This window comes from Entelurus aequoreus, linkage group LG25 (assembly GCF_033978785.1).
Source record: "Entelurus aequoreus isolate RoL-2023_Sb linkage group LG25, RoL_Eaeq_v1.1, whole genome shotgun sequence".
Classification (NCBI taxonomy): Eukaryota; Metazoa; Chordata; class Actinopteri; order Syngnathiformes; family Syngnathidae; genus Entelurus; species Entelurus aequoreus.
Genome location: NC_084755.1, coordinates 34,348,811 through 34,372,370, shown reverse-complemented (window position 1 = coordinate 34,372,370; position 23,560 = coordinate 34,348,811). Strand labels below are relative to the sequence as shown.

General features: G+C 38.8%; 1 protein-coding gene across 1 annotated transcript in view; it reads left to right on the top strand.

The window, feature by feature from the left end:
* Positions 1–21,868, top strand: part of rras (RAS related) — a 23,453-nt gene extending 1,585 nt beyond the window's left edge. Inside the window, exons 2-6 of the mRNA XM_062036271.1 lie at positions 8,469–8,556; positions 9,980–10,082; positions 13,754–13,862; positions 15,354–15,472; positions 20,418–21,868. Coding sequence (XP_061892255.1) covers positions 8,469–8,556; positions 9,980–10,082; positions 13,754–13,862; positions 15,354–15,472; positions 20,418–20,505 — 507 coding nt within the window. The 3' untranslated portion in view covers positions 20,506–21,868. The remainder of the gene's footprint in view (positions 1–8,468; positions 8,557–9,979; positions 10,083–13,753; positions 13,863–15,353; positions 15,473–20,417) is intronic.
* Positions 21,869–23,560: the final 1,692 nt, after the last annotated feature.

Here is a 23,560-nt window from a genome sequence, read left to right as displayed (position 1 = left end):
GCTCCCCTTCAACTGTTCTTCGCCAGGTGTTCTTTGGCCGCCCTGGCTTACGTTTTCCCGGTGGTGTCCATCTTAACGCTGCCTTTGGTATCCTCTCGTTGTCCAGTTTTCGAAAATAGCTAGCTAGGCTATAGACTAATAATAATAATAACACCTGGGATTTATATAGCGCTTTTCTAAGTACCCAAAGTCGCTTTACATGTTAAAAACCCATCATTCATTCACACCTGGTGGTGGTAAGCTACTTTCGTAGCCACAGCTGCCCTGGGGTAGACTGACTATATAGTATATACCGCATGTTATTTTTGTACAACAACAACTTCAGCTGTCGAACGTTATAAGGTACAAATTCAACAAGTACAACATTAGCACGGACGTATAGCCAAGTTGTGGTTAAGAAGGTGGATTTTTGTTCCTTATATTTACCAGAAACAAAGTGATCCGAACACACGACCCGGGACTTTGGGGGACTCCAGTGAGAACCGTCCTCGTTTTCCCAGTGTAAAGCGGCGAGCCATTTGTCTCGTCTCTGTGGGCTTTTATCACGCTTTGGCAAAACAAAATACAACCTTTGTTTTCCCTGTTTCCAGTTGTGGTTAGCACAACCAAAAACAACACCGTTTTTCGGCATTTTGGAGGCAGAATGACGGGTTTAACCAGCGTAGGTCGACAGGTTAAAGAGTAATGGCAACGGTTTGTTTTCAACGCCAGTCTGGTTGCTATGGCTCGAAGAACCCGTATGTAGCTCAGTTGCCCGGATGTCGTCCCTCACCCATATGCTACAAAGACAACATATTTGATGTTCAAACTGATAAACTTTTTTTTTTGTGCAAATAATCATTAACTTTAGAATTTGATGCCAGCAACACGTGACAAAGAAGTTGGGAAAGGTGGCAATAAATACTGATAAAGTTGAGGAATGCTCATCAAACACTTATTTGGAACATCCCACAGGTGAACAGGCAAATTGGGAACAGGTGGGTGCCATGATTGGGTATAAAAGTAGATTCCATGAAATCATACTTGCCAACCTTGAGACCTCCGATATCGGGAGGTGGGGGAGGGCGGCGTGGTGGGGGGGCGTGGTTAAGAAGAGAGTATATTTACAGCTAGAATTCACCAAATCAAGTATTTCATATATATATATATATATATATATATATATATATATATATATATATATATAATATATATATATATATATATATATATATATATATATATATATATATATATATATATATATATATATATATGTATGAAATACTTGACTTTAAGTGAATTCTAGCTATATATATATATATATTTTTTTTAAATTTTAAATTTTATTATACATATAAATAAAATACTTGAATTTCAGTGTTCTGCAGGCTATCTAATAGATGGCAGTATTGTCCTGTTTAAGAGTGTCACAACATTGCTGTTTACTGCAGACAAACTGCTTTACGGTAGACAAAACGTGACTGCTGTTGTTGTGTGTTGGTACCGCGCTGGGAGGACGTTAATGAAACTGCCTAACACTAAACCCACATAAGAAACCAAGAACTCTCTCTCCTTGTTGTGCACTTTACTCTCTAAAAGCCGTAGATGTTATGACGTCATTGGGCAGGCAAGCTGTTTATTTGTGGGAAAGCGGACGTGAGAACGGCTGTCGCCACTCAGGTCCGCATTGAGCTGGAGGGGGCGTGGCCTCCAGCTCCGGCTGAATACCGGGAGTTTGTCGGGAGAAAATCTCTGCCGGGAGGTTGTCGGGAGAGGCGCTGAATACCGGGATTCTCCCGCTAAAAACGGGAGGGTTGGCAAGTATGCATGAAATGCTCAGTCATTCACAAACAAGGATGGGGCGAGGGTCACCACTTGGTCAACAAATGCGTGAGCAAATTGTTGAACAGTTTAAGAAAAACCTTTCTCAACCAGCTAATGCAAGGAATTTAGGGATTTCACCATCTACGGTCCGTAATATCATCAAAGGGTTCAGAGAATCTGGAGAAATCACTGCACGTAAGCAGCTAAGCCCGTGACCTTCGATCCCTCAGGCTGTACATCATCAACAAGCGACATCAGTGTGTAAAGGATATCACCACATGGGCTCAGGAACACTTCAGAAACCCACTGTCAGTAACTACAGTTGGTTGCTACATCTGTAAGTGCAAGTTAAAACTCTCCTATGCCAGGCGAAAACCGTTTATCAACAACACCCAGAAACGCTGTCGGCTTTGCTGGGCCTGAGCTCAACTAAGATGGACTGATACAAAGTGGAAAAGTGTTCTGTGGACTGACGAGTCCACATATCAAATTGTTTTTGGAAACTGTGGACGTCGTGTCCTCCGGACCAAAGAGGAAAAGAACCATCCGGATTGTTATAGGCGCAAAGTTGAAAAGCCAGCATGTGTGATGGTATGGGGGTGTATTAGTGCCCAAGACATGGGTAACTTACACATCTGTGAAGGCGCCATTAATGCTGAAAGGTACATACAGCTTTTGGAGCAACATATGTTGCCATCCAAGCAACGCTACCATGGATGCCACCTGAGAAGCTTCAAAAATGTGTCTCCTCAGTTCCCAAACGTTTACCGAGTGTTGTTAAAAGGAAAGGCCATGTAACACAGTGGTGAACATGCCCTTTCCCAACTACTTTGGCACGTGTTGCAGCCATGAAATTCTAAGTTAATGATTATTTGAAAAAAAAAAAAAGTTTATGAGTTTGAACATCAAATATGTTGTCTTTGTAGTGCATTCAATTGAATATGGGTTGAAAAGGATTTGCAAATCATTGTATTCCATTTATATTTTCATCTAACACAATTTCCCAACTCATATGGAAACGGGGTTTGTATTTTCGACAGTTCTTGAACTCACCATAGTGTGAACTGGGACGCAACAGTTTCTTTACATCAGGCCTGGGCAATTTTTTTTACCCGGGGCCCAGATTTAGATAAAAAAGTGTGTCTGGGGGCCGGTATATCTATTTTTAGGAACACTAATACAAAACCTCACAATAATGATTGAAAGCTAAAAACGTTATGACAGACCGTCTTAAAAAACGGAATTGAATTTGACATTTTTTTACTGAATGAGACACCCAGAAATGTACATGAAAATAAAGAATGTGGGATTTACAATATTAACTATGAAGGATAAAACACTGAATACTGACAACATATTTTACAATCAAGCGAAACACAACCAAAATGCAACAAACATAGTGAAATATGAACACGAAGGGTAAAAAAAAAAACCCCATCTACAATCTGTGATATCTCATAGTGACCAAAGTAACTAATTAGATGACTCTAGTAACTAATTAGATGACCATAGTAACTAGTATATCATGCAGATTCCAAGCATTGAAAGACTTAGTATAGTTGAAGACTTACGGTCATTAGAAAACATCACTGCACATCATAATGGCAGCTACAATTTCCATCTTAAAGATCTAAAAAAATTGTTTGGGAATGTCCAGCGGGCCAGATAGAAAAGCTCAACGGGCCGCATGTGGCCCCCGGGCCTTAATTCGCCCAGGTCTGGTTTACATGTAAAATCCTCCACTCCTTCTTTGTCTCATTTTGTCCACCAAACGTTTTATACTGTGTGTGAATGCACAAAGGTGTGCTTTGTTGATGGTATTGACTTGTAGGAGTGCTAATCGGGCATATTTGGTCAGTGCATAACTGCAAGCTGATCAATGCTAACATGCTATTTAGGCTCGCTGTATGTACATATTGCATCATTATGCCTCATTTGTAGGTATATTTGAGATCATTCAATATTAGGGATGTCCGATAATGGCTTTTTGCCGATAACCGATATTGTCCAACTCTTAATTACAGATACCGATATCAACCGATACCGATATATACAGTCGTGAAATTAACACATTATTATGCCTAATTTGGACAACCAGGTATGGTGAAGATAAGGTCCTTTTTAAAAAAAATAATAAAATAAGATCAATAAATTAAAAACATTTTCTTGAATAAAAAAGAAAGTAAAACAATATAACAAAACAGTTACATAGAAACTAGTAATTAATGAAAATGAGTAAAATTAACTGTTAAAGGTTAGTACTATTAGTGGACCAGCAGCACGCACAATCATGTGTGCTTACGGACTGTATCCCTTGCAGATTGTATTGATATATATTGATATATAATGTAGGAACCAGAATATTAATAACAGAAAGAAACAACCCTTTTGTGTGAATGAGTGTAAATGGGGGAGGGAGATTTTTTGGGTTGGTGCACTAATTGTAAGTGTATCTTGTGTTTTTTATGTTGATTTAATAAAAAATTAAAATACAGATACCGATAATAAAAAAAGAACCTGATACCGATAATTTCCGATATTACATTTTAAAGCATTTATTGGCCGATAATATCATATAATATCAGTCAGAGAATTTTTCAGGTGCATTTTGGCAAACTTTTTGCCGTCTGGTCACTTTACCATACAGGCCTGATTGGTGGATTACTGCAGAGATGGTTGTCCTTCTGTAGGTTCTCCCGTCCACAGATGAATGTTGTAGCTCTAACAGAGACCATTGGGTTCTTGGTCACCTCCCTGACTAGACTAAGATGAATGCAGCAATGTACAGAGACATCCTGGATGAGAGGTGCTGCCTCGAATACCGGCAGAAACTACCCCAAGATAGCTTGTGGCATCATATTCAAAAAGATTTGAAGGTGCATCAACCAAGTATTGAGCAAAGTCTGTAAATACTAAAAGTACATAAGATTATTGTATTTGTTTAATACATTTGTAATGAAAAAACCCCCACAATTTTTACATTGTCATTAAGGGGTATTGTCTGTAAAATTTTGAGGACCAAATTGAATTCATTACATTTTGGAATAACAAAATCCAGAAAAAGTGATGCACTGAATAGTACATCCATCCATTCATTTTCTGTAGCGCAGGTGTCAAACTCAAGGCTTGGGGGCCAGATCTGGCCCGTTAAATACTGTAAATATGTTGTGTTGAACCACTTTTCTTTTTTTTTTACCGCTGAAGGTGCGCTCATTGGTGAAAGGCTGCACTTACTCCGCTTCAAAACTCAAAAATGCCTATTTCAAAAAGTTTTTTTTTCATATAAGAAATATTTAAATAATATATGTTATATGTGGAAAAAAAGGACCGTCATTGAAAATACTAAAAGACACCAAAACTAGAGATGTCCGATAATATTATCGGCCGATAAATGCTTTAAAATGTAATATCGGAAATTATCGGTATCTGTTTCAAAAAGTAAAATGTATGACTTTTTAAAACGCCGCTGTGTACACGGATGTAGGGAGAAGTACAGAGCGCCAATAAACCTTAAGGGCACTGCCCTTGCGTGCCGGCCCAATCACTTAATATCTACGGCTTTTCACACACACAATTGAATGCAAAGCATACTTGGTCAACAGCCATACAGGTCACACTGTGGGTTACAAATACAAATATGCGCCACACTGTGAACCCACACCAAACAAGAATGACAAACACATTTCGGGAGAACATCCGCACCGTAACACAACATAAGCACAACAGAACAAATACCCAGAACCCCTTGCAGCACTAACTCTTCCGGGCCGCTACAATATACACCCGCCGCTACCCCCTATGCCCCCCTCTCCCACCTCAACCCCGCCCCCCCAACCCCGCCCACCTCAACCTCCTCATGCTCTCTCAGGGAGAGCATGTCCCAAATTCCAAGCTGCTGTTTTGAGGCATGTTAAAAAAAATAATGCAATTTGTGACTTCAATAATAAATATGGCAGTGCCATGTTGGCATTTTTTTCCATAACTTGAGTTGATTTATTTTGGAAAACCTTGTTACTTTGTTTAATGCATCCAGCGGGGGGCATCACAACAAAATTAGGCATAATAATGTGTTAATTCCACGACTGTATATATCGGTATCGGTAATTACGAGTTGGACAATATCGAAATATCGGATATCTGCAAAAAAGCCATTATCGGACATCTCTAACCAAAACGCATCTATTGAATTTGTGTTAATCATCCCCTTAAGTCCTCTCGCAGCTATAAGATTACAAAAGGATCTTGCTGAATAGACGATGTGTCTAATATTTTTTAAATTCCACCGCCCCAAAATGTTGACACACACATGTAGGATGGGCATGGATTCTCGTCTATCTGTCGTGCACTGATCCTGCAGCTGTGTGTGCAACTCAGTTTGCACGTCCTTCTGACACGTGCTTAAAAAAACCCGCTAAATTGTGCTCGCAAAACGGTGATGAGTGTTGATAAATCACATTGCGTGTGCTACATTATTATATTTGCATCTCCTCCTCCCAATATTGTGGGCGTGTTGATGATCAGCATATATTTTGCATAATAATGAAGACAGAGACGCTAAATGGATTGCACGCCTTATTCTGCTCACTTTGACAGACGCAATCCACTTTGCACATGTTAAGTAAATCAGCTTGGCGTGTGGTATCAGGTTTGCACAGGTATTAGTGTCCACAAACATTTTGCAAGTCAGGCCCTTTGATGTAAGTAGGGAAGTGTGCAAAATGAGACATTGCTAATGTGTACCCAGTTTCAGAGGAAATGCGAATGTTGACTCTAGTACTGTTCCAAACTGTTTAATGTTGATGCGCACTAACACGAAATGACTATTGCAATATTTACCAGTTTCTGTTCACGACTTACCACGCTGCAAGTTGCTCCTCAGCTGACATTATTTCAAGTTAATCCCTCCTCTTCTGCTACGTAGCCAAGATTGTGACCATTGAGCGTAGCAGTCGGTGTCCAGTTGGGCTGTGACTCTTTATGCACCACACGATTAGATTTAAAATCAATACTTGATCATAACATGAGGTGTCCGTTCTACGATTAACTACATTCCTCCATAAAATAGATAAACAGCTTTGATAAATGTCTATGTTACTTAAAAGAAAACTGGTTTTGTTTAATAAAATTCTATCCAAACAATAAAGTCAAATGCAAATAAGGCAACAAGAGAAGTATCCCACACTTCTCTTCTCTAAAGTAAATCTGGACAGCAGGTAGGGATGATGTTCGAAACCGGTTCTCCCGGTTGTTCGATACGAAAATAACAGATTCCATGGACTCAAATCCCTTTTTGAGAACCGGTTCCCGTTATCGAGGCCACTATAGTAAAGAAAAAGAGTTTGTTCTTTATTCGAATCCCTGGGAACGAATGCCGTCCCACAGGGCATTTCCTGCAATGTTATGCCCATTTGATTGTAGACTCTTACTGACACCTTGTGGCGATATGAAAATACTACGCATCATTAATTTGGGCACTTCCAGGTTGGCGACGTCAGTTCAGTTCATGAGACAATTGAGAAGTAGACAAGTTGTGTTAGCACTTACAAGCCTTGAAAAAGATAAGTCTGTAAGTAAACTGTTTAGCTTGTTTATGTAACTCAATATTAAGGTGGAAAGTGTTTAAATTTGATACTAAGATGTTTATTGAAAAACGATTTTTGTGCACAGTTTCAATGGATGTTTTGAGGACTTAAAATGGCTGCCAGTGGTGTATTTCCACCATCGATATAATTTTCGGGAAGAAGAATTGTTGATTGATGACTGTGGTGTTCTTAGTGTCATAGGGTGTGTAGTTAGTATGTTCCAATAGCAGCAGAAGTGCACTTTTTGGAGACCTGTATTATTTTCAGTTTTGGGCTCAAGGGACTGATTTTATTTAACACTATATTATTATTTATACACTTATAGTGATCACAGAGACAGGTTGTTTTTGTGTTACTGTATACATTTGTTTTTCTGAAAAATTCCACTTAATATACTTTGGGTAACAACAGTCAATATTTATTTATTTTATCTTTTTAGGGGGTAACAGTCAATATTTATTTATTTAATTTAATTTTTTTCTTATAAAAAAAAATGAGCTTTTGTTAAACCAAATATTGTGTTTTTTTCCATATACAACAACCTATCTGGATTCGATAAGAGAATCGATAAGGAATCGGTTCGATAAGAGGATTTGATAATGGGATCGAACTCGATCATTTCTTATCAAACATCATCCCTAACAGCAGGTATGGGCATCTACATCAACAATATGATTTGCCTGAGTTGCTGGAAAGGACAGTTATAACAAATAATAAAGAATTTTGAATCAATTAAGAATCGTTACAAATAAGAATCGCGATTAATTTTTTTAACACCCCTAGTTTCCAACACTGCACTCACTATTTTGGTCATCCGAATACTGACAGTGCATTGCATTTTGACATGCATCTCAGTGTGAACGCATTTATGCACTTAAATGACATATGTAAGTATGAAAGTGTGCCAATTGATACTTAGTTCTAGTGCACTAGTTTCCTTCAACAGTTCAAAAAAAGTCAGATTGATTAATCGGAGAGGCTGCGTGAATATGAATAGTGGTTGTTTTGTGTTATACTAACTGTACATGCATCAGTACCTCAATATTGTTAAATGCTAATTATGTATGATTGTGTCTCCAGTCCTATTTTGTGTCAGACTACGACCCCACCATTGAAGACTCCTACACTAAGATCTGCAATGTCGATGGAAAGGACACCCGTCTGGACAGTAAGACTCAGTCACTCATAACATCATTGTTTGTCCAAGTGCCAGCAACTTGCTAAAAAAGCTTTGTTTGAAAGAGAAGGGTGTGTCGCAATATGATTGGATTATCCCTTGTTAGGACTTGCACTAAGCGTGCAAGTTACTGCACTTGAGTTTGTAGGCAGGGCGCAGGGGAAATGACTGCACGGATGTTGTAATATTTGGATAGAATACTCCAGTGGTCCCGGTGTGAAGGGTGGGACTGAACTATGATACACAAATGCAGTAATTCATCAGCTCTACTTTTCTAACTCTAGTTTGTTCCTCGAATGCTGCATACAATCAGAGTGGCTCGTACATGCACATGCATGCAAAAAATCGTCCACTGTTGGCATTTCTAATTACATGTCATTCTAACCTAAATCTGTCTGTAGACTCAATACAGAACCGCTAAAAAATAAACCATGGCTGATGGGTAGAAGACACAGTCGAAGTGGGCTTGGCCTTAAGGAGGACTTTGACACGTAAATCAGACTGCCAGTCAGAAAGCGGCTTGAAGATGATCTGTAAAAGAAAATATATGCAACATTTTGACCAAATCTTAACATTTTGGACCTTGAGGCCTAACTTTTCCATGACAGAGGGGACCGGAGCCAACTGAAATATTAACACTGAGTTAGTAATCCTACTAGGGCTGTGAATCTTTGGGCACCACGCGATTCAATTCGATTTCTTGGGGGTAACGATTCAATTCAGAATCAATTCTCGATTCAAAACCATTCTCGATTCAAAATCAATACTTATTAAATAACGTTGGGTGCCAGTTCTATGATGAAGTACATTCCTCAATAAAATAGATAAACAGCTCTGATAAATATTACCTAAAAGGCAACTGGTTTTGTTTGATAAAATTATTTCCAAACATTTACCAAAGTGGCTGGACAGGACAGATTTTAAAAAAATAATTTAATTTTTTTTAATCAATTAAATAATCAATCACGATTCATTCAAAAATATTTTTTGACACCCTAAATCTTACTCTTGAATTTAATTATATTTAATAGTTATATCTAACCGACTTACAGTTTAACATATTAGACCTTGTGAAATGACATGAAAGTATATGATAATCACAAAGATAATTTTATCAAGGCTTAGGTCAGGCTGATTATACAAATAAATACTATTCAAATATACTGCAAAAGAAGGGACTCGTAAAAACTGACTCCAATTTTAATTGCAAATAAATTATTAATAAATAATATATGATATAATATATGTTTTTTGAATAAACTGTCAAGACATTTTGAGTGCAAATGAAAACAAATTTAGCCCTTTAGTCATAATGTCTGCGCTTCTCTATAGCTCCAGACTTCTTCTGTTTGTTTGAGATTTTCATTATTGCCAAGTGTTTGTAGTATAATGTGCGGTTTTGTCTTTTTGTCAGTCTTGGATACAGCAGGACAGGAGGAGTTTGGCGCAATGAGAGAGCAGTACATGCGCTCAGGGGAGGGATTCTTGCTGGTGTTTGCACTCAACGACCGAGGGAGGTAAGTGTTTACATTTTAACGATGTACAAACGAGAAACTACTTGGGCTCATACACCTTGACCACTTACTGGCAACATGTACTGTACTGTAAGGCTGCAATGACTCGCCGACTATTGGACTATTTTAATAGTTGATCATGGTTTCGCTGAAGTCACACTTTTCCAGCTGTCTGATCGTCACATAAGCACAAACGCCATCATGAACGGAAGAGAGAGGCAAAATGGAGGCAGTAAACACTGAAGTGAAGCAATTAAACATGTCTTGAGAAACACCTTGCGGGTGATTTGGCATTGCTTTGCTACCAAGCGAAGTAGCTCCTGATGCAGGTACCTCAGGATTTTAATGACCACCTTTGGTTCTTTATTGGGCTGCGGGGCACTAACGCACTTTTTAAACTGCACAATATTTTACAGTCGAACCAACTTATAACGTCCTGGTCTATCGTGTTCTTCTTAATGCGAAAAAGTATTATTCAAACTAAAATTAAAAATGCATGGCTGATATAAAATTTGAGATCCAAAGGGGTGATTTAAAAAAATAAAAAATCAGTCCATTTATGTTGACGTGGTATTGTAAACGTCCTTATTATTGCTTGTGTGTGTTTGCCATCACAGACTTATGGTTATGTCAGAATCAATATAAACAGGAATGCAAAAGAAAAAAAGATTGCTAAAAATTAAAGGCGTCCTATTACGCAAAACCAACTTGTCTTACATATTGGTACCTGTTTTTGTGTATTTAGGATTTGCATAAGTCCCCAAAATGTTAAATCAAACCGTGAAGGCATTGTAGAGAGATTTATAAAACATTCTTGCCTTCCCTCATACTTCCTCCAAACGAGCCGTTTGGAATTTGCCCATTTTTTGACGTTTTTCCCTAGTGTGACGTCAGTGGATTATCCATATATGGTATCAATTTACCCGAAGTGCTTTGCGCGAGTCCACCATTGTGGTCCACGCTGTTTTCAATAAGCTCCTACTTTTTTGCTGTCCTCTTGTTGTGCGGCAGACTGGCTCGTACATGCACATGCCTCTAGAAAGGTTTTGTTAAGAAACCAATTCTGAGCCTCATCTTATTTATGTCAGGCTTGTCCCTGACAGTTTGGTCAAGTTTTAGTTTTTTCTCTGTGTTTGTTTTATTTCCTGTCAGCACTCTTATTTTGGTTCAGTTTCCTGTTTGTCTCTCTGAGTGCTATCCCCTCAGCTGTGGCTGATTGGCACCTGGCCACACCTGGTGTCAATCAGCCAGCTGCTATTTAGACCTGCTTTGACCTCCAGTCAGCGCTGGATTATTGTAGTGTCTACCTGTCAATGTCGCTAATGATTGTCGAGGTCAGTTTCATTTATACTTGTCGATGTCATTTATACTTGTCGTTGTAGCTCTGTCGACTTCTGTTCACTCTGCTCATGTCATAGTTCATCCTGCTCGTTTCTTGCCACATGGTTTTGTTTATTCGTGTCACAGTTAGTGTTTTTGTTTCTTGTCCATAGTTTAGCCTTTGTGCTAGTTTCTGTTCATAGCCAATTTTGTTCTCCGCCTTGTGCGCGCCTTTTGTTTGTACCCTTTTGTTTGTTTCTTGTTATAGAGTTAAATTAAATCATGTTTTCCTGCTCAATGCCTGCAGCCATCTCTGCATCTTGGGGTTCATCACCTACACACCCTGACAATTTAGTTTTTATTTTATATATGTTGACAGCATTAACCCTGGCAATGGACCCTGTGTGTGTATGTATGCTATTGTTATGCTTAGCATTCATGACTGCCTGCTGTTGCACTGATCAGCCTAGTGGTGGCTCACATCCATCACACACACAGCTATTTTAAAGCAATGTTAAAAGGATAAAGCCATTGTTTACAAATTTTGGTAAATAAATAACCAGAAAATTTATATTTTGTGGTTTTCTTACTGTACCGAAAATGAACCGAACCGTGACCTCTAAACCGAGGTACGTACCGAACCGAAATTTTTGTGTACTGTTACACCCTTACCAAGAACAGAACAGCAATACAGCATTTTCTACTCAAACTCTACACTCACTGTCACTTGTTTTAATGCTATAATCAAGCTGCTCGACCATCGTGTGAATTAAGCCGCGAAGAAGAAAAACGGATATGACGTAATATGCAACCCAGCTACGGTTGATGACTAGTGTACTATCAAAATAGTTGTTAGTTGCAGCCCTGTTTACCTGTGCACACAGTTTTTTTTTTTAATATGCAAACATTTTGTGTAAAATGCAAACATGTTACTTCTGAGGAGCTAAAGCAGCGTCAGCACATGAGCTGTGATTATGTTGCTCACCATTCAGTCAGTATTCATCAAGGAATTATATTGTTACTAATTAAAAAAGACTGTCAGGATTTTATTGTACCAGGCAGCTTTTTTGATTGGTAGCCAAGCCCTGATGTGACTCATCAGAGAAACATCCATTTTGGAATGTAAAATGTTGTCGACATATTCTGGGGGATTGTGGGTAAGTGGCTATTTGCTGTGTGGAACATTTAGGATAAAGGACACTACTGTCTCTTTAGCTAAGGGATAATTTACACACCATGCGTTCGAATGTTGTGCTTGTTTGGGAGACAATGCAGAGTTTTAGACGGGTATCTATATGGCCACTAGGGGCAGCATTGTCTTCCTTTTGTAGGTATAAAAATGCTCAGTGCAGAGTACCACCTGTGAAACCCGTTCAAGTCGACTTCTTTAGTGTTGACTACCGTCAACCAACTCATCCAACCAACTCATTATTTCTAAAAAGCGTTGACGACCATTTTTGTCGTCATAAAATTTGAGGTCCATCCATCCATCCATCCATTTTCTTCCGCTTATCCGAGGTCGGGTCGCAGGGGCAGCAGCCTAGGCAGAGAAGCCCAGACTTCCCTCTCCCCAGCCACTTCGTCCAGCTCCTCCCGGTTGGATCCCGAGGCGTTCCCAGGCCAGCCGGGAGACATAGTCTTCCCAACGGGTCCTGGGTCTTCCCCTTGGCCTCCTGCCGGTCGGACGTGCCTAGAGAGGCGTTCGGGTGGCATCCTGAGCAGATGCCCGAACCACCTCATCTGACTCCCCTCGAGGTGGAGGAGCAGCGGCTTTACTTTGAGCTCCTCCCGGATGACAGAGCTTCTCACCCTATCTCTGAGGGAGAGACCAGCTACCCGGCGGAAGAAACTTATTTCGGCCGCTTGTACCCGTGATCTTGTCCTTTCGGTCATAACCCAAAGCTCATGACCATAGGTGAGGATGGGAACGGTAAATTGAGAGCTTTGCCTTCCGGCTCAGCTCCTCGTTCACCACAACGGATCGATACAGCGTCCGCATTACTGAAAACGCCGCACCGATCCGCCAGTCGATCTCACGATCCACTCTTCCCTTTGAATTTGAGGTTCGTTTCTGTAAATATTTGGTCTGTAAATGTTAACGTGTTTTTTTATCGCCTGCATGTTTTTGCAAAAGCAGATTTTAATAAGGGGAGAAAGCTTTTTAAAATTAGAATAAAATATTAATAGTTACAAAGTTAAAAGCCAATACTTATCTTTTGGGGGAGAAACAACAAATGGGAAGTGGAAGAGAGTGTGTTAGTGGGACTAATAGAATTGGTGGTGATTTTTGTTCACAGCTCCTTAAATGTGTGGTGGTACTGTAACTGCACTATGATTTATTTTCATCTTCACAGCTACCACGAGGTCCAGAAGTTCCACACTCAGATCCTAAGAGTGAAGGATCGAGACGACTTCCCCATGCTGCTCGTTGGAAACAAGGCAGACCTGGAGCAGCAGCGAGTGGTAACTAACACCCTGATGGGCACACTTCCACAAGTATGAATGAGGCAGTTAAAACTGCAATATAAATGGCACAACATTTTGCCAATCTGTAAAACTACAGCACACGTGTTTTTTTTTTTTTAATGAAAGATTGTAAAAGAACTGAAAATGCCTTCCACAACCCTTTTGTAGAGGAGAGTTGTTGTGTGTTTTTTTTACCAAAAAAAGAACCACCCATGAATGTTTTTTGGAAAATGTGGTTAAAGGTGCTAGCAAAAATCCTGGACTGTTTAAAACAAATGTATGCTAATTTGTAGGGGTGTAACAGTACCTGTATTTGTATTGAACCGTTTCGGTACGTGGGGTTCGGTTCGGAGGTGTACCAAACGAGTTTCCACACGGACATATTAAGTAGCGTACCGCACGTTGTGTAAACAATGCACACCGAGGCACAACACACGGCATGCTAGCAAAACGGGCTACGATAGACTGACCATACGTCCTCTTTTCACCGGACATGTCCTCTTTTGCGTAGCTGTCCGGGCGGAGTTTCTTAAATGCCTCAAATGTCCGGCATTTTGAGTTAGGGTTGCGTGTATTTTCAATGTACGTTCAGGGTTAAGAAGGGGTTAAAAACAAAACAAATTGTGCGCGCAGCAGCATTGGTGAGGGAGGGGCAGAGACAGAGGGAGCGAGAGAGTTATGATAAACGCGCATGCGTCGCCAGGCTCTGCTTTTTATCCATAGATTTATCAGATTTAATTTTTTATTATCTATAGCAGGGGTGTCAAAAGTGTGCCCCGGAGGCCATTTTGCGGCCCACAGCTAATGTTTTAAAGGCCTACGGCACATTCTAAAAATACTATTAAAATAAACAAAAACATAACAAAAGTGAAAAAAAAAAGCTTAAAAGTTAAATGTAATTTAGAAAAAGTTGCAATGTTGACTAATAAAACAAAGCTGTTTTTTTTTTTCTTTCAAACTGTCATTGCTCAAAACATAATATTGAATCAAAATCAATGTTATTATGAATTATTGACCTATCCAAGGTTCCGATGACTTCACATCAAATACTCCACTAAGAAAAATATTTTTGGTGGAAGATTTTGCAAATTTGGTAAATAAATAACCCAAAAATTTATATTTTGTTGTTTTCTTACTGTACCGAAAATGAACCGAACCGTAACCTCTTAACTGAGGTATGTACTGAACCGAAATTTTTGTGTACCGTTACACCCCTACTAATTTGTGGTCGCTGTAGTCATATTGCATTGAGAGCAGGCCTGAAAAAAGCCCCTCCAATTTCTATAGTCATCATCACACATTTTCCCTGTGCCATCACTGGTACCCTTTTGGGGTTGCATCACAAAAAAGACAAAGCAGTGGAAATCTTGTGACATTGAGATCTGGAATTTTTGTGTACTTGGGACGTGTATTGTCCCCAGAACATTTAGGTAAAATTGTGAACTACAAAACTTAAAGACTGTTTGACTTATTCATGTTTTTGCTTAGATCTCCAGGGAGGATGCTCAGGCATTTGCCAGAGAGAATAAGATCCACTATATGGAGGCCTCGGCTAAGAACCGCTACAATGTGGATGAAACCTTTTTGGAGCTGGTGCGAATTATCAGGTATTTTTTTAAATTATTATTTATTTTACTAGTGTTTGAATTAGTGTGTGAATGTGAGTGTGAATGTTGTCTGTCTAGCTGTGTTGGCCCTGTGATGAGGTGGCGACTTGTCCAGGGTGTACCCCGCCTTCCGCCCGAATGCAGCTGAGATAGGCTCCAGCACCTCCCGCGACCCCAAAAGGGTCAAACAGTAGAAAATGGATGGATGGATGGATGGATGGATATTTATTTTACTATACAAATAGAGGGTGAACCTCTGAAATTGGCAATACCTGAGGACAATAATACTTTATTTAAGTATAATGGAACCAGTTTAAATCGGTCCTTCGTATGCAACAACCTGTCTATGTTGACCAACTGTCCTGGTCATCTTTGTTCTTATTACTAAAAAGTGCCCGCTTATGTCAACATACATGGTTGACCACTTTTGACTCAAAGGGGTCATTTTTGTGAAAAATCTGACTGTTTATGTCAATATTTGTTGTAGTATTGTTAATGTCCTGATTGTTGCTGAGCTGAGTAAGACAACAGCAACGTAAATAATGTGTATTTAGACAGTATTAAAACGTGCACAAATTTACTTCCCGTTCAATGCAAAGTGTACTTCAAAATAAAAGCACAACAGCATCAGCTTGGATTGGACCACCGCAACTAACAAAATGCATTCTTTTTTTAGATTGTTACCCACCGGAAAAAATATTTGTGCATGTACAAAAGCTTTATTGTGATTGTAGTCTAGACCAGTGGTCCCCAACCACCGGGCCGCGGCGTACCGGGCCGCGCAAGAAATAAAAAAAATAATATATATATATATTTTTTTTTAAAATTAAATCAACATAAAAACTCGATATATACATATTGTGTATGTGTATGTCAATATACTGTAGATCAATACAGTCTGCAGGGATACAGTGCGAAGGCACACATGATTGTATTTCTTTATGAAAAAAAAAAAAAAAAAAAAAACCCAGTCCGTGGGACAAATTTTCAAGCGTTGACCGGTCCCCAGCTACAAAAAGGTTGGGGACCACTGGTCTAGACCACAGCAGCCATGTTAGATAAAAATTAGGGCTGTCAAAATTAACAAGTTAACTTGAATAATTAATCACAAAAAAAATATTACATTAATAAATGATAATAAATGATAAATGGGTTATACTTGTATAGCACTTTTCTAGCTTCAAGGTACTCAAAGCGCTTGACAGTATTTCCACATTCACCCATTCACACACAAATTCACACACTGATGGCGGGAGCTGCCATGCAAGGCGCTAACCAGCAGCCATCAGGAGCAAGGGTGAAGTGTCTTGCCCAAGGACACAACGGACGTGACTAGGATGGTAGAAGGTGGGGATTGAACCCCAGTAACCAGCAACCCTCCGATTGCTGACACGGCCACTCTACCAACTTCGCCACGCCGTCGTTAATCATGTACACACTTAGATTAATCGTGCAATTTATTATTTTATCTTAACCACTATACGGTCAGTGATGAGATCAATACATACATCAGTTCAAAAATGAGTGAGGAGACTTTGACTGGTGTGCTTGCTGGCAAATTTGACTCCAAAATACAGCCTGAAAGAACTTTAGATAAAACTGTTACCAAGTTTTGTGCAAATAAATGACCTGCATTCAAGTAAAATGTTAAAAAAACGTTCCCGGATGACATTCTGACAATAAAATTGCATTTGTGTACTTTTCTTAAGCAAATTTTGATTATGCAAGTGAGTGATCACCTGTGATTAATCATGATTATTCCAAATTCCAAAATGTGATTAATCTGATTAGAAAAATTAATTGAAACTATCATATGAAAACAGAAAATATGAAGAAAAATATGCACAAATGGAGGCAAACTGTCGAAAAACTACCTTAGGTTGAACAATTTTTTATCACTCATCCTCCTTATGTATCTGGCCATAATGACACATAATTGTGCGTGCAATGACTAGTTTCGCTTTCAATTTTCCTTATGTTGATAAGTGCTTATGTGAGCGTTAGTGGACGGAATCTTTGGGCAGCTCACACTATGATTCATAGTCTACAATTACATTATAAATCGATTATTGATCCATCTTTTATTTATGTATATGTATGTAAGGCTCCTCCTTTGTTACCATTTTTATCTTAAATAAGTGTACCTTAGACAAGTCATTTTAACATTTTCAAATACTATCGACATGGGAGTGGACAAAATGTTTGCTTTGTGCAAATGTTTGTTTATTAAGCAATATTATAATATTTTTTAAACCGCTCAACACAAAATGGACACAAACACTCTTTTACAGACCCTACTGCCAGAGTGGGAACCATTTTTAGCACCGGAGTTTCAGCCAGACCAGTCCACTTTAGATCATTAAACAACCTATTATATTGAAAATTATGTAAGAACCTATAAAGTCTGATTTCTAACACCTTGTATTTCTGTGTATTTTCTCAAATATAATTTTCAATCTGGAGCAAATGAGATTTTCTTTACACTGTCGATTTATTTGAACACGTGTTTTAGTGCAAATTCTCAACATCTCCAAACTTTCAAAACGAAAGTTTCCCTCGAGTAAACTGCACTTGTATCATAAAAATAACCACGTCAGGCCTCAGCACATTTGTGATTTTCAAATTTGACCAACCGTTTGATTGGTAAAAAATACTTTGACTGAAACCGTTCAAAACATTTTAGGGATGGACGATTATGGCAAAAATGAGTGCTATTGTTCTCACAATTAAATACACATTTTTTCATTAATTTGAAAACATGAGTATTTATTGTACCACCAAAACTCAACTTTAAATAAGAGTTTAAAAAACGGATATAAATTAGTAAAGAACAAACCACAACAAGTAAAATATTAACAGTAATAACAATACCTTTACATAACAATAGCAGTATAAAAAACCAATACATTTCAGTTTTAGTTCTATTTGTCTACCTTTTACACTTATTTTACCACCACAGAGTGTGTGCTTTTTGTGTCAAATAAAATTCTATAAAATGTTTCAAAAATCCTCACATTTATTTGTGCAATACATTTTTGGACAATTCTAACCAATATTTTAGGTCAGAGCATAATAATTGTGTAAAAATCAGTACGGCCGGGTTAGATTAGTAAAGTGCAATTTTAAATTACCCGCGAAATATCCTGCTGAAAACGTCTCGGTATGATGACGCCTGCGCGTGACGTCACGGATTGTAGCGGACATTTTGGGACACCATTGTGGCCAGCTATTAAGTCGTCTGTTTTCATCGCAAAATTCCACAGTATTCTGGACATCTGTGTTGGTGAATCTTTTGCAATTTGTTTAATGAACAATGGAGATAGCAAAGAAGAAAGCTGTAGGTGGGAAGCGGTGTATTAGTGGCCGGCTGCAGCAACACAAACACGTAGCGGCTACGTCGTAGCCGGTGTTTCATTGTTTACATTCCCGAACGATGACAGTCAAGCTTTACCATTGGCCTGTAGAGAACTGGGACAACAGAGACTCTTACCAGGAGGACTTTGAGTTGGATACGCATGCTTGTGGCGATGGGACAACAGAGACTCTTACCAGGAGGACTTTGAGTTGGATACGCGGTACCGTGAGTACGCAGCTGCGGCTTCCAAACATTTGATCGCTTGCCTGTACGTGCGTGCCGCTATGTGCATGTCACGTACGTAACTTTGGGGAAATATATGTGCTGTATGAACTTTGCGGAGGTGAACGGTACTTTGGGTTGTGGGATTGAGTGTGTTGTGCGGGTGTTTGATTTGTATTGGTGGGTTATATGGACGGGAGGGGGGAGGTGTTTGTTATGCGGGATTAATTTGTGGCATATTAAATATAAGCCTGGTTGTGTTGTGGCTAATAGAGTATATATATGTCTTGTGTTTATTTACTGTTTTAGTCATTCCCAGCTGAATATCAGGTCCCACCAGCATCTCACAGCATCTTCCCTATCTGAATCGCTTCCACTGCCCTCTAATTCTTCACTCTCACTTTCCTCATCCACGAATCTTTCATCCTCGCTCAAATTAATGGGGAAATCGTCGCTTTCTCGGTCTGAATCGCTCTCGCTGCTTGTGGCCATGATTGTAAACAATGTGCAGATGTGAGGCGCTCCACAACCTGTGACGTCACGCTACTTCCGGTACAGGCAAGGCTTTTTTTTTATAGGCGACCAAAAGTTGCGAACTTTATCGTCGATGTTCTCTACTAAATCCTTTCAGCAAAAATATGGCAATATCGCGAAATGATCAAGTATGACACATAGAATGGATCTGCTATCCCCGTTTAAATAAGAAAATCTCATTTCAGTAGGCCTTTAAATGGCGCTAATGTCATAGAGAAGTTTCCTAAACTAAAAAAAATAGGACTAAAGTGGTGAAGCTGTATTTTCATTTGCATTTAAATTTTGACAGTTTGGTTAAGACACATAAATATATATATTTTTAAATTATTAATTGAATCAGAAGGTATTTGTTTTAGCACTGCGTATTGTATGTAAATTAATATTTTATCTTTTTTACGAGTCCTTTCTTTTGTAGTACATTTGATTAACATTTATTTTTGTAATCAGCCTGATCTAAGCCTTGATAATAATCTTAGTGATTTACACAACATGCTTTCACATCATTTGACAAGGTTGTGAACTTTAAGTAGGTTAGATATAATTATTGAATATGATTGAAATTGAGACTAATTCAGTGTTAATATTTAAGTGGGCCCCGGGCCCCTCAGTAGTGAAACAGTTGGGCCCCAAGGTCAAAAATGTTAAAAACCCCTGGTTTATATAATATCTTACTGTGGGATTTATATATTTACTAGTGTGGGCTTGTTGGATGGTGTAAAATTAATTGATTAAAATGAATTCAATGTGTTTTAAGGGGCACTGCCTTGTTACAGGAGGACAACTGAGGAATGATGAATGATTGTTTTGTTTGCTTTTTCTCTTACGTCTCTCTAGAAAGTTTCAGGAAATGGAGTGTCCTCCCCCTCCGACGCATCACGCTGGGAAAAAGAAGAGCAGTGGCTGCCCTTGCGTCCTCCTCTAAGCACTGTTACTATGGTTACTATGGACACCAACGCCTCTGCAGCTTGTCCAAAAAAGCGTTTGTGTGAGACAGTGGGATAGGGCGATGGAGAGATAGGTGCATCGATATTCCACTAATGGTTTCATTTGCACTTTTCCCCCCAAAGCAAATCAAAATAGTTTTAATTTGGTCTAAAGGACGAGCTTTGAACAGCAGCAGAAATAGTTTGCTGTGTTGCCGATATCAAATAATAAGGTACTTGGAGATAGCGATGTCATCACGGTGTACAACAAATATGTACTTGGGGGTAGGGGACATGGCGGTACGGTGGTGACGTCATCACAATAGGTACGCTGACAGACTGAGTCAGTTTGGAAAAAGGTAAATAACAGGATAGTGACGGTGACTGTGGCGTGTCCAATCACAAGACGTCATTTGGCTGTCATGTTCCAAGCTGGCCTGTAGGAGGCAACAGCAGCATGACAACAGCAAGCAGCAGCAGCAGCTTCTGTTTGCATGTTTGGTAGGAGGGTGCGATACTGCCAAGTTTGGTATCAATCCCATTGCGGTATCCTTTTCACTTGACATTTGGCAAGATCATCGAATGATTTTGCCTTTAATTTGTTCATCATGATTATAATCAGAACAGGGCAAAGGGTTTCAGCAAACACAAATGTTTATTGTAGGATGTATTTGTGAAAAACTTAACAATATAAGATCATGTAACAATATCAACAAAATAATTATACTACCGTATTTTTCGGACTATAAGTCGCACCGGCCGAAAATGCATAATAAAGAAGGAAAAAAACACATATAAGTCGCACTGGAGTATAAGTCGCATTTTTGGGGGAAATGTATTTGATAAAAGCCAACACCAAGAATAGACATTTGAAAGGCAATTTTAAATAAATAAAGAATAGTGAACAACAGGCTGAATAAGTGTACGTTATATGAGGCATAAATAACCAACTGAGAACGTGCCTGGTATGTTAAGTAACATATTATGGTAAGAGTCATTCAAATAACAATAACATATAGAACATGCTATACGTTTACCAAACAATCTGTCACTCCTAATCGCTAAATCCCATGAAATCTTATACGTCTAGTCCAGTGGTTCTTAACCTGGGTTCGATCGAACCCTAGGGGTTCGGTGAGTCGGCCTCAGGGGTTTGACGGAGCCTCAAGACACACCCGACTCATCGTGTAAATAAAAACTTTATGGATACGGCAACAGCAGAAGTCAGACTGATTTGCATTTGTGTAATTTGCTGTGAGTTCATGCACTGTGTTGGTTTTGTTCTTTGAACAAGGTGATGTTGATGCACGGTTCATTTTGTGCACCAGTAAAGAAACATAACTTTGTCTTGAATTTGAAAAATTTTTTTTTTTAAATTTTTCACTAAAGAAGGGTTCGGTGAATGCGCATATGAAACTGGTGGTGTTCGGTATCTCCAACAAGGTTAAGAACCACTGCTCTAGTGTCTTACGTGAATGAGCTAAATAATATTATTTGATATTTTACGGTAATGTGTTAATTATTTCACACAAGTCGCTCCTGGGTATAAGTCGCACGCCCGGCCAAACTATAAAAAAAACAGCAACTTATAGTCCGAAAAATACGGTACTTACAGTTGTTTGAGCAAAATAAGTAAACAAAAGCAAAAACCAAACAGGTGTTGCTGGGTTGAAACCATGTGACCGAGTTGGGGTGGGGGGGGGTGCAAACATGTCAATATGGTTACCAGCTATTTACCACCGGCTGTGCACATATATATTATGACTGTTTAGCGCCGAAGATACAGGCCAGACATCCAGAAAAAATAGCTAATTACAGAATTCAAATATTTTCCCAATGTCATTTCAAACTAGGTGGTTTCTCTTTTGTTTTGGGTTGTTTCAACAGCAAAATAACTTTGAACAATTTCTATTGGAAGCATTTTTGCTCAGCTTTCACTTGAAGGTTACGAACACGCTTGTCTGCACCCCCTCCCCCCACCACACACACACACACACACACACACACAAGCTAAGGCTTGCAATGTGATGCCACGTGTAACCCAGCAATTTGTTCCCATTTCAATCTCTTTTTGCCCCTAAACTTCTCCTATGTCCAAGAACTTAGTTTGTAAACAATATTACATCATATAAATATATCCGTGTAACAATATTAACTCAGATATTAGAGAAAATAACCATAGAAGAGAACTATAGCGAGTATAGATACTATCACGCTGCCCTTGTTCTTGATACGATTGACATTCGGATGGATTACCCATTATGACAGCCACAAACTGTAAATTCCAACTATGACATGAGACAATCTGAAACATAAAATGCACACGTCGCATTGAAATTGTCATAATTGTTGCAAAATTTGTCTCAAAACAACTCCTCGTCGAACAAGGTACTGTGTGCATGTTCCACACCTACGATGCAGAACATGTGGGTAATCACTGCCTAATGTCACTAACTTGCATTATATATTTTGTATGTGTGAGGCCTATATTCAAATGTCACCCAATTCAGCCTCTGCTTGACAGCAAATACACAAATAATTTATTTTTTATACACGGTAGTTGTAAATACAGTTAAGGGTTCATGCATTTCAACATTTTGAAGGTAAGATTCTCTATTCTTGTACAAGCTGGATTTTATGAATTCATGCATGGTTTTACATCATTTAGTCCTACGTTCTATACCATAACAAATCTAAATACATAACATCTAGACCAAAAGTCATAATAGTTTATTCATTATCACACCTCAAGACAGGTGTCCACACATTTTGTACATTAAGCATACTAAAATCAATCCAATGTAGGTTAATTCATGCTAAGCTTTCTGAACAAAAACATAGGTTAGCTTTGTTTTTTAGGTGACAAAATTAGTAATATTTAATAATGTATCATTAATCATGTTTTTGTTTTTAGAATGCCAAGGAATGAATAAGAAATAAGCAGCTGGCCAAAAATGCCCCCCCGTACAGCACTTTGAACACCATTACAGCCTTAGGTAATAAACAGCCGTTTATGTTTATTATGCAGTATTCCTATAGAAGGTAGATATAATA